The sequence below is a fragment of the Cinclus cinclus genome, chromosome 21 (genome assembly GCF_963662255.1).
Source record: "Cinclus cinclus chromosome 21, bCinCin1.1, whole genome shotgun sequence".
Classification (NCBI taxonomy): domain Eukaryota; kingdom Metazoa; phylum Chordata; class Aves; order Passeriformes; family Cinclidae; genus Cinclus; species Cinclus cinclus.
Genome location: NC_085066.1, coordinates 10,426,451 through 10,438,016, shown reverse-complemented (window position 1 = coordinate 10,438,016; position 11,566 = coordinate 10,426,451). Strand labels below are relative to the sequence as shown.

Here is an 11,566-nt window from a genome sequence, read left to right as displayed (position 1 = left end):
GGGGGAGGCCTACAAAGACCCAGGGGCTTAAAACACAAAGCAGGAGCTCAGCCCATGATCCGTACCCTGCCTTCTCCTGGGGTTTGCGTCTCACCCACACTGGAACCCTAGGAGTTGGTAGCCATATGTGTGTCTTTCTGTCTCTCTCTTTCCTCTCCTTCTAATGCTCTTTATATGGAACAGTTTTGGGTACCCCATCAAATTGAGTATTTAAAGGTTTCTAGGTTAAATGGGGTAAATTAATGAAGTTACTGCTATGATAAGTGTTTCATGTTGACTTGCATGCTATATTAAACCCTTTTCCAAAGTTCCTTGATTTTCTGTATTTTGCCAGTAAAATGTTGTGTCATTTTTGACGTCTTGAGACTATTTGGCTGGGGTTTCTCCAGTGCACCAAGCTTGAGTAATGGAGTCTTTGGTTGGTTACCACCATCATTTCAGTGAACTGGGGTGTTACAGCCCTGCAGGCTCACCATGGCCTCTTGTTTCCATGAGGCCCCACAGTGTCACCCTGTCCCTTGGTTCCATGAGGATCTGGAGTGTCCCACAGGCTGATGCCATTTGTCCTTGCTGCCCCTCCCATCCCACTGCCCCAGGAACAGCCCCGAGCCACACGTGAAGGACAGGCCCTGCTGTCCCAGGCCTGGGCTCAGCCTTGGCCTTTCTGCTTCCTCCAGCCAGCCCAGGCCTTGCTCAGCATTGCAGTTCCCTGCGCACAGCCTTTGGCTCCTGCAATCCTGCCCTCAACGATCTGCTCTCACCAGTCCCTGGGGAGCCTTTTGGCAGTCCCTGCCCTCAGTGGGGCCCAGTGATGCCGTAAGGGATTTGGAGTTTTGCTTCTGACTCCTTGAGCAGCTTCTTCAACCTTCTCTCAGTGCCTGAGGGTCCTTGACTCAGCCCCAAATCCACAGGAGAATCATTAAAATGGGGAATCATTAAAATACAGAAAGCCCTCATGAATTCTTTGTATTCCTTCAATTGTCTTCAAGTCTCCAGGGCTTCTGCAGCTGCTTGGACTCAGTCTGGAGTTCTTTTAAGGAAGCAGATTTCAAAGTGTACTTCATTATTTTCCTTTTTTTTTAATACAGTGAATATGGTTTACTTTTTCATTTCAGAGATCTGATAGAAGCATTCCCCAGGTGACCTTGATGCTGAATGTCTCCTTAGGAGGTCTAGGCACAGAGAAGACTGAACCCTTTCAGGGCTGACCCCATTTGGACAAACTGCTCCTCACTGCAAACTGTACCATGTCTGACAATACCCATCTAGGAGTAACTTCCTAAAACATAAAAAAACCCCTATAAACTCATTATTTTTATTGTAGTTTAATGAAATAATAAACATGTAACTACGCTTTTCTATTTATGATAGTATTATTCTTTTTTGTAGCTTATGTTATAAATGAGAAACAAAAAGTCTCGATATTCAGCAAAGTTTAGATTGAATGCTGAACATACCCACCCTCCTCTCCCAGCCCCGGCCAGCGTTGCAGCAGGCAGGGGAGGGAGCTGTCTCCAAAAAATGCAATCTTGGTCCAGCTCCACCAGGTACCAACCTCCTTCTCTGCTAGGCAATGTGCCTCCACATGAAATGAGTCCCCAACAGATGGGCCTTGCAGGCTCTTCCCTTGGAGTGGGAGCAGCCCCAACCCCCCACCTTTATTCAGGTGGCAGCTTGGTTCCTCCCTGGGAAGAGACTGGTGCTCTCAGGGTGACCACTCCCAGTGATGTGGCCAGCTCTGCAGTTAAAAAATGACCACAGAGAGAACCAGGGACAGGTAAGAAATGCTTCAACAGCAAGCTGGTTTGAATACATGTACCCTGGGCATTACTTTGCTGCCTCCCATAAGCCAGTTCTGTAGCCAGGAGGCCCCGTGGTCCGTAGCAACCACATGGCACACGTGGGACCACTCAAGGAAGGCAGCCAGAGCAGGATATACTGGGGACCCACATAGAAATGCTGTGAGGTCCAGAGACAATGAGGGGTACATCCACCCCATGTCACACTCATAACAGAAGGGGAGCAGGAGAGCCAAGAGTACAGGACTGGGTCATACTTTGTTCCAAGGCAGGTAATTCCCCATCATTTTTTCTTGCTATTTTGAACTCTAACAGCATAAAAACCTTTGTGTTTCTCTGTGTTTAATATACAATCTTCCAGTGAGTTGGCTGCTCACAGTTTTTTTCTGTTTCACCACAAAATCGGTTGTAAGTTGTTTTTGGATCAAATCCCAAGATCTCCCTTTCCTCATGGATTCGGAAGGAAAATGTTGAAACAGAGGTGCCTATAAAATACCTGTGAAAAAAATCAACAACAGTTTGGGGGTGGGTGGGGAAGGTTTTTAGAATGCAAGTAATTAGATTTCAGTCCAATGAACTTTGATATTCAGTGAAATTATATGATAATGAAATTATAATATATATACACACACAATATAGCCATTATACATCTACTATACACATATCAATTACATAATTGATTATATAATGTCTTGCACAACCTGTAAACAACCAGGGGCAAAAAATCATATTCAGCTTTGTGACAATGACAATAAGCTTCGGCTGAAATAAGTCAGGTTTGCTACCTTGCATGTGCACAAATCCACTGGTCAATCACAGCCAAGCCTCCATCCTTATAGAGTTCCAGCTCCTCCAGAGAGGGTTCAAACCTCACCATCTCAGGCAGCAGTTTCTTAAGGAGTTCAATCTCTTAAAAAAGGAAGGATACAAATTTATGTCTGCATTATGAAGAGCAACTTTCTGCTGTCACACAATGTGTTTGTTTAAGGGAACCCTGGATGAACAGTTACAGAACAAGTGACACCAAAATCGACCAGCAAATTTTACAATACAGTTGCCAAAATTTACAGCACTGGAGGCAAGAAGGGGAGCCAGTGATAAATGCTGCACTCACTGTCAAAAGTTACCAATCCTGAAGTACCTGTGATCTGCCTACCTTCCTCAACAGCATCAGTGGCTACAAAAACTTTTTCAAGTTTAAGCGTCTCCAAGAGGCTGTGGATTTTTTGTACTGCTCCTTGCAGGGAAGGCACATCTTCTCTGTGACCCCAAATGAAGTCTCTCCTTCTGAGATGAACCCCAAGGTATGGGCCACCTAGAGCTGTGGCCGTCTTAACCTATGAGAGAAAGATCAAAACATTAAAACTTGAGAGCATCACCGTTCACACAGAAAAGCCAGAATTGCCTCTGTATAAGGCACAGAATCACTCTATTTTTAAGTATGGACTGGAACTAGCTTGGGACACTTGTTGCAACATTTAGATCTTGGGTGGCCTCCATCATGCAAGAGAAATTGGAGTGCCAAATATTTGTAAGTGAAAATTCCTCTCCTTGACCAAATAAAACCTCAGGTGGCAGCTGAACTTTACATCCACATGTAGCGCTGTAAACAGGAAGAAATTCAAGTTTCTTTTACCGAAATGAGGGCAACAAAGATCTGGCCTTTAGAACCAGCCAGGCACACCTCGACAGACTCTGTTAGCATGTGTCACACAGGGAGAAGATTCACAAGGAACACACCGTGCTGACTGTTGGGGGTTGGTACTTTCCCTTCCCCCTCTGTGGAATTTTGCCCATTGTCATGCTAAGATACCTGTTGACTGGGTCCTGGTGACAAGGGGGAGGAGAGAGAAGAAGGAAACCCCCGCGAGATTCAAACAGCCAGAAGAAGAAGCGGAACGCTGCGCCTCGGCCCCATTTCCCCCGCGGAGTTCGGATGAGATGGATGATCACCGCCTCCTGCCTCTCTGTCCCATCCCAGCATCGGGAAACCACTATCAGACCCTGCCCTGCTGTCTTCTCGCTGTGAACTACCACCATCCAGCACTCTACTGAGCACCGGGACCCACACCGTGAGCGGAGAGCTCTCTCTCCATCTCTCTCTCCCTCTGGGACAGCGCTGCCATCACCCCCAGCCCTCCTGCAGCTCTGCGGGACCCGCCCGCCCCCAGCACCGGGAACTGCAGCTCAGGGAAAAGGTGCCTGCAGCCAAAAAACACTGGGACTGAGTTACTGTTCTGTTTGTGGGTAATTTCATAGCTGTTGTTGTTCTTGTTTGTCTTGTTAGATATACTAGTAAAGAACTGTTATTCCTACGCCCATATCTTTGCCTGAGAGCTCTCTTCATTCCAAAATTATAATAATCGGAAGAATCACTTTTTTTCAGTCCAAAGGGAAGCTTCTGCTTTCCTTGGCAAACACCTGTCTTTCAAACCAGGACACCGACCTTGATGTGAGCAGAAGAGTGCCACTTACGTGTAGCCTCCAACATGCCCTGCAGTACACAGCCAAGAGTACATAAATGAAATATCTGTTATGGGCAACAGACTGTTAAGAATTTTACCTTCATCTGTGTCCAGTCCTCCTTGTATTGAGTCCTGTCTGCCTCATCGGTGGATTGAAGATATTTCTTCCTAAACTCGTCTCCCACCACACGGAGGTGTTTAGCGAACACCATGCTCCGACGGGTCTGTTGGAATAAGAGCAGACACAGAGTCAGAAAAAGCAGAGCTAAAAATGAGTAGGTCGAGACAGTTTCACACATGCAGCACTTCCAGGATGCAGTTACTTCCGGTACATCTATGCAGTACTCTAAGTAACAATTTCTAACCTTTTATCTAAGCTTTAGTAGTTTACTTATAATTATCGCCATATTTATAACCAGCATACTCACCTGCCCCTGCAATACACAGGTATAGGGAGGACACCACAGTTATTTACACAACAGAACACATATTACACCAAATTAAACACCCTAGCAATATACCTCACTTTTGGAAACAAAAGCTGGGCAAAAACTTTAGTGTGCAAAACATCTCTAAGAATAAAACCTGCTTTAAAAATATTAGGTATCTAGAGACAGACATGCCTAAGAAATTCAGTGGAAAATTGATGAAAAAGGAATTATTTCCTTAACCTGTAAATAATAATCTCTAGGATTCTGTGATGCAGTTACCACTGCACACAGCCACAAGCTTTTTTATTAACAGGCAAAATAATGAAGGAAATCCCACTTTCTCCCTTTTTGACTGCAAAGAAACAGAGAATACAGGGATGCTTCTCAGAGGAGCATGGGGGGAAAAAAAAAAAAAAAAAAAAAAAAAAAAAAAAAAAAAAAAGAGGCTCCAGGCCCAAGATGCAGTGAGTAAATTTCTGTTTGTACATCACGTAAAACCACTAGGGCAATGTTTAAAGTGCCACTGCTAAGAAATGTGTGTTATGGAGCCATGTGGATTTCATATCCACAAAAATCCTGTAAAAAAGGTCAAGTCATACTCAAATATGGTACCTGGGTTGCATTTCTTTCCTTGAGTGGTCACTCTCAATGAACAATTCACAGCTAGCAAACTACTGTTTGGTCCACTTCTGAAAGAATGCCATATCTCAAGTGAATAGTCAGGTGCTTACAAGACTGAGGGCTGTGTAATTTGTTTAGCAATATCATGAGAGTCAGTTTCTCTTAGGAATTTTAACTATATCAAGCATTCCATATCATATTCCATTTTCCTGTGTCTGAACCTTAACATTTTCTTAAAATCTTTATGACAGGAATTATTTTACCATAGACCTTTGCCTTGAAACCCACAGGAATTTTGTCCTTGAAGCCAATGGGGAGGGATTTGGGACATTAACGAGCACTTTACAGAATTCTTTTTAAAAGACTAATCTTGAGGTTAACTAGATGGGAAACTGCTCCCTTCTGATTATGTATGTGTTGTATAGGGGAGGTCCTTTGGGCCTTTAGGCATAAGACAGCAGGATTAATTCCTGTTAATTCACATTAATCCACAGCAGCCTGAAAACCATGTCAGCACAAACTGCTGCAACAGAAGACAAGTTACTGTCAAGACAAAAAAACCCAAGGCAAAACTGAAGCACACACTGGTTATTGAACTTCTTAGCAGAGCTAAGGAAAAAGTCTAGAGAAGCTATCTGTAAAATACTCACATTCCAATAATCTTTCCCTCCGTAGTGGTCATGAAGAAGGTTTTCAGCTCTGTCTAACATCACTGACCTATTAAAAATTGTAAAACTCAGTGCAGTTCCCTGAGGAATAGATTTTACATTATGACTTTCTTTACACATTTGCTAGGATAAAGCACAGACTATGATCTTTTTGCAAAGGGGGCATGGGGAATGAGGGACAGGCTCCTATGAGTCAAATTCTAGTTCTCTCCAAAGTGAATTGCGACCCAGTCTGCTGGGGAGAGAAGGCAACCACGCCACTCTGTGGGTCTTCTCCCTTCCTTAAGAAATGGTACCCTGACTCTGAAAGTTAAACATTAACAAGCATTAACCACCCCTCACAGTACTTGCAGTAGCTGCTACAGGAGAAACAAGACTTGTGACAGCAGGAGTGTTCCAAAGGGGAGAAGTGACCTGTGTGATAGCTCAGCCTCAGAGCACAGGACAGCCTCTGGGACGAAGCAGAAGATTATGAAAACAGGGGTGTTTTCCACGTGTAGAATAAAATGTCCTATAGTAAAACAACAGATCAAAGAATACAGAGAAACTACCAAAATGTACAGTAGTTGACAGCAGCTTGTGCTTCTCATAAACAAACACAGCTCAGGATTGTGTACTGGAAACCTTACTGCACTGTTCAAGTTCTAAGAAGCAGAAGAGATTTTTAAAGTTTCAAGTATCCCAGAGCACAAGAGATGTAGATTTAGTTTGTGAGCACACTGATGATAAGCAAACACACAGAGAAATACTTCTGTTAAAAGGGGCAAAGGTCATTATCTGCATCTCCTTCTACTAAAAAGAGAGGAACCAAGTAACCAATCAACTTTGGATTATCACTGCTGACAATCAGCTGGACAACTGCACAGAAGGCTCTAAATCACCTGGAAAACAGACTAGAATGTGCTGATGAAGAAGCAGTGCTGGATCTAACAGGAAGATTGGAGGTGAATGATATTATTAATCCAAACGCATTAAGAAGTTTCCTTGAAGTGACCACACTTGAAGGGTAAAACCCCAGCCCTAGGACCACACAACAGGTTCTCCAGCCATAAGAGCAATATGGGGGATCAGAGCTCTGAACAATCAAGAGTAGTTTGAAGACACTGGCACACATGAGGATAAGGAACATCTCACTGACACTGCCTAATAAGATTGCCTGACAGCCTTCATGAAAGGCTTTTAAGAAAAATTGGCACAGAAAGGTTCTTGCCTGGATTGAAAAAAAAAAAAAAAAAAAAAAAAAAAAAGGAATTTTAGAGACAGGGATAAATGTATGGCTCTCATTGCAGAGGGAGGTCACAAGTGGAAGGTATCTTCACCATATTCCTAAACAACATACAGAAGGGCATGAAATCAGGTGACACAGCTGAACAATTATTTTAAATTCCTCAGAGCCGCTAAGGCCAACTATGAAGAATTAGAGAAGTCTGTTCACTGGCCAATGAAATAGCAGATGAAATCTAACTTAGGAGTGAGAGTAGTGAAAAAAAAAAAAAAAAACAAAAACTGGCTTCATCTAACAACTACAGGTCTTGATGGTCAGAAATTAGGACAGTTTGATGCAAACATCAAGGCAATGCTCAGAGGTAAAATAAGGAACCTGTGTGTCAAGAATTAGCAGAAAAAGACCACTTGACAGAGCAGGTCATTTGTACTGCAATGTAACAGGTTTACCCACACTCAGTGTACAGGGTCCTGCTGAACTGCAAATATTTGGAGACTGGCAGTGGTGCCAAACAAAGGCATGGAATGGCTTTCACACAGAGAACATCTAATGGTGCCAGGACTCTTCCCACTGCAGAGGGGACTACAGAGTGGGAATATTCCAGAGACATAAAATTACATGTGGTATGGAGTAGAATATGGAACAGCTGACAGCTCAGCGTCTCTTCCACTGCATGATCTAGGAGATACTTGATGCCACCTTGGAGGTAGAAGTCACAAAAGCTGCCTGAGAGTGAATATAAGAAGCTGAAGGGTATTTGCTTTCAGGTTTTAGCACTGCAGTCTTTAATTTAACTTACAGTTAAGTGTTTCTTACACTGTAAATACCTTTTGTAATGACTTTAACAGAGTACAATAATTCAGTGACGAAGGCATCTCAACAGTGGGATACAGCCTTTAAATTCCCCCTGTTTTTCCCACCCAGCAATGGGGTTGTACAACAATTAACACAACAATAAATAGTTATACAAGGCAACTCACTGTGCTGAAGTATTCTTCAAAAGGATGGGAGCCACAATAGAGGCAGATCCTTGGACAGACAAGCAACAGGCGTTTAGGCCTCGTGTTTCCTCATAACCCCAGAACCAGCCCCTAAAATGGAACACAAGGGATTTGTTCACAGACTTGTATTTTAAATTAATGCCATATATAGAACAAAACATCCTAAAAAAAACACGTGTGATACAAGTAAACCAGCTGCCTCCTTTATGCTGCTTTTATATGGAGAAACAACTTTATAGAATTACATCTCTTCATACCAATACAACATTTTACTATTGATAGACTTTTAAAAAACAAAGTGATGTCCAAGCACCCAGATAGTCACTGCAGGCAAATATCTCTCTGAATATAACTGAAAAGACCAGAAGGACTGCTCGATGTTACCTGTAGTAGCCGTGTTTGTCTTTGGAGTACATCAGCTGATCAATGCACAGCCTTTCATCTATTTTTTCTTCCCATGTTCCTTCTTTCCATCCTTCTGCATAGCCTTGCAGCACATAAATCTGTTCAATGAAGGGCCCACCTGACTCTGAGCAGAAGGCAAAGGATTTGTAAGCATGAAAACCCATACTGTAAAGGTATGATCGAGCATCAGCTGCAGTTAAAAACCTGCTAGAAATGCTAATATTACACTACTCTCTCTTCCCTGTTTTCCCTATAAAAAAAGTAAAGGAAGTTCTGTGCAACCCAGAAACGCTCAAAGGGTCAGACAATGTGACCACCTGCTATCCCACCCAGTTCCGTGTGATTTAATGTGCCAAACACAATGGAATCACTGTCAGCTGGGTAAAACACACCACAAAGCACACAGGTTTCCAGTGCTGTAAGCAGCTGCCACAGAAGGAGTGCCTCCAAGAAAAATGCCAAATACAAGCCTTTCAGGGTCTCTACATGCATTTTCCTGGAAGGCAGGGAATGGGTCTTCCTTCAGAGCTCTTTGCAGAGGTGTGACATTTGGTGGCCTTTATTTCCTTTACTGAACAAGCCTGTGACACTGCTGCAGATTTGAACATTTGGTGATTAACGTGGCATTAAATCCTAGAGGAAGCAACTTCACTTTCTTATGGAAAGCCTTCCTCTTAGACACAAAAAAGGGGCATTTCAAGTACGTGCAGCATCAACAATGAAAAAGTAAGTTCAGGGAAGAACCCACTTTACAACTTTTACTGTCCAACCATCACACACAGAAAAAGATGGTTTGTCTGTATTTCAACAAGCTGCCTCGCTCTTTATGTCATTATGGTCAAAAACCACACAAATACCACAGGTGAATTTAATCACAGGCATTAACTGTCTGTCTTCAGGGGTCCCAGAAGTTGAGGGGACAGCCGTGCTACATCAAACAAGCAGCCAAGTAATAGGGTTACTCCATCCTAGTAGTTGTGTAGCTCAGCAAAACTCCTTCCCAACCCTCCTCTTGCCACCTCTAAGTTTTTTATTTTTTCACATAAAAGGATAAAAACCCCTATAAGGACAAACCTTTTATTAAGAAACCATATCAAATATTTAATCGTAGATTGCACGATCCTATATCCCACCTGCAAGGAACTGCTCATATTCAATGACAGGGATGTTCCTGTTGAGACTTGGGATATCAAAGAATTCGGACCAAGGGATCCGGACCTGGAAGATGTCAGGGCTCTGCCAGTGATAAAGACGCCCCCAGGGAGGCAGAACCAATACCCAGTTTTCACTTTTCCGCAGGGTCTTTAGAAGGGAAGCAACACGAACGTAGACATCTCTGCGAAGGTTGAACCCTTCAGGGGGGTTTACATCATACAAAAGGTATCTAAGGAGAACAAAGCAATATCATTATTTCTGGGAGCACATTGAGGCTATTACACGTTCTTCTTTTTTACCCTACAATCCTGTGATGAAACAGTTAGGAAGGAAGCTGATCCTCTTTTTGATTCTGCGGTACTTGGAAGGGGAAGAAATATGAAAAGTTAGAGCAATGTGTCCTGCAGGGGCCACTAGGGTCTCCTGACGAGGAAGCACATGCCAGGAGCCTTTCTTGCAGCGGGTCAAGGAGCAAAGAGTCTCATGAAAATAGTGAAACCAATGGCATGCCACCGAAGCTAACTCTTCTTAGCTGGATATAAAGGCAGGAGGACACGCTCCGGAGAAGTAGGGGAAAAGAATGTAGATGGGAGCAAGATGATCCCTGTGGGGTTCCTTCCGACTCAGGATATTCTATCGATGGTAACACCTTCCAAAATCGAACCAAAAAGGGACCAGCAGGTCAAGGAGGTCCTTTACCAGACGATGGCCGAGACACGGAGGGGCGCCTGTGCAAAAGGATACCGCACGGCGGGGGGAAAGCTCGGTGGACAGGATCGGCCCGGGGCCGGATGCGACAGGGCCGCCACTGCTTACCTGGTGCGCGGGGCGGCGGCGGCAGCGGGCAGCGAGGAGACGGAGTGGCCGGCGAGGAGGGCGACGGGAGGCCGCTCAGAGGCGGCAGCAGGGGGCGGCGGGCGGGAGAGCGCGGCCAGGCCAAGCAGCAGCAGCAGCGCCGGGGAGCAGCGCGTACCGGGCCCCTGCGCCGCCATCCCCACGCCACGTCCGGGGCGGCACAGGCGGAGCTCCGGATCCTCTCAGTCTCTTAAAAGAGACCAGCGGTGAGGGGCCGCAGGCGGGAGCCTGCGAGGCGGTTTAGCTCCTGCAGGATTTGCGCTTCTTTCTGGTACATCTGCGGGAGCAGCAGCGGTCAGCACCGGGAGAGCCGCGGCTCCCGTCGCCGGGGCCTCCGGTCCACCCTATGACGGACCCCGCACACCCTCCCCAGCCCCAGCGAATCACGCACTTGCTCCCACTCGGGTTTCGTGTCGTGCCGGTAGCCGAGCAAATGGCACAATCCGTGGGCTGCGGTCACCTGCGCGGGGTCGGGAACACAACAAACGTATTACCGACCGAGCCCCGTGCCCACCACGCCAACCACCACGCCCGAGCGGGGCTTACCGTCAGAACATCGTCAAAATCCTCTCCCGTTTCGCGGCACTGCTGGTGGATGTACTCCACCCCCAGGAAGATGTCCCCCAGGTTGTACTCGTCGCGGCAGCGCGGCCGCGGCAGCTCCCCCGCCGCCACTTGGTGCAACGGGAAAGAAAGGACATCGGTGGGCTCCGGGCAGTGTCGGTAGTCGCCGTTCAGGCGCTGCATTAATGCGTTGCCAGCGCAAACCAGCCCCACGTCGAAGCGGGAGGCGCCCAGGGCGGCGCGCAGGGCGCAGACGGCCCGGCGGAGCGCAGCCCGGCGCACAGGCACGACGCGCTGCACGTTCCGCAGCACCACACTCATGGCGGCGCCGCCACCACCCCACCGCCCGCGGAGATCCCGCCCACCACAAGGAGACT

At 45.9% G+C, this 11,566-nt stretch overlaps 2 protein-coding genes across 7 annotated transcripts; both read right to left on the bottom strand.

Moving 5' to 3' along the window:
* Window positions 1-1,323: 1,323 nt before the first annotated feature.
* POFUT2 (protein O-fucosyltransferase 2) lies at window positions 1,324-10,762 on the bottom strand. The gene is made up of 9 exons (XM_062506745.1): window positions 10,587-10,762; window positions 9,749-9,999; window positions 8,595-8,739; window positions 8,190-8,300; window positions 5,967-6,033; window positions 4,363-4,488; window positions 2,956-3,136; window positions 2,585-2,708; window positions 1,324-2,295 (listed from the first exon to the last, which is right to left on the bottom strand). Exons 1-9 carry the CDS (start codon window positions 10,760-10,762, stop codon window positions 2,142-2,144), a joined length of 1,335 nt encoding a protein of 444 aa, XP_062362729.1. The 3' UTR covers window positions 1,324-2,141.
* On the bottom strand, window positions 9,894-11,510 carry YBEY (ybeY metalloendoribonuclease). 6 transcript variants are annotated; one of them, XM_062506751.1, is made up of 4 exons: window positions 11,432-11,510; window positions 11,172-11,299; window positions 11,017-11,085; window positions 10,766-10,902 (listed from the first exon to the last, which is right to left on the bottom strand). In XM_062506751.1, the coding sequence occupies exons 1-4, from the start codon at window positions 11,508-11,510 to the stop codon at window positions 10,816-10,818; spliced, it is 363 nt and encodes a 120-aa protein (XP_062362735.1). In that variant the 3' UTR covers window positions 10,766-10,815. The 6 variants fall into 6 exon arrangements, with proteins under 6 accessions (XP_062362732.1, XP_062362735.1, XP_062362731.1 ...); XM_062506747.1 differs by having other exon boundaries at window positions 11,172-11,510; XM_062506749.1 differs by lacking the exon at window positions 11,172-11,299 and having other exon boundaries at window positions 11,301-11,510.
* Window positions 11,511-11,566: the final 56 nt, after the last annotated feature.

Coding starts and splice junctions, on each gene's coding strand:
- POFUT2 (XM_062506745.1), bottom strand. CDS start 10,762: ATGGCGGCGCAGGGGCCCGGTACGCGCTGCTCCCCGGCGCTGCTGCTG. Junction 8,301..8,594: donor GACAAACACGGCTACTACAG/GTAACATCGAGC, acceptor GTTCCATTTTAG/GGGCTGGTTCTGGGGTTATG. Junction 4,489..5,966: donor GAGGGAAAGATTATTGGAAT/GTGAGTATTTTA, acceptor TTATTCCAACAG/ACCCGTCGGAGCATGGTGTT.
- YBEY (XM_062506746.1), bottom strand. CDS start 11,510: ATGAGTGTGGTGCTGCGGAACGTGCAGCGCGTCGTGCCTGTGCGCCGG. Junction 11,086..11,171: donor ATTTTGACGATGTTCTGACG/GTAAGCCCCGCT, acceptor GACCCCGCGCAG/GTGACCGCAGCCCACGGATT.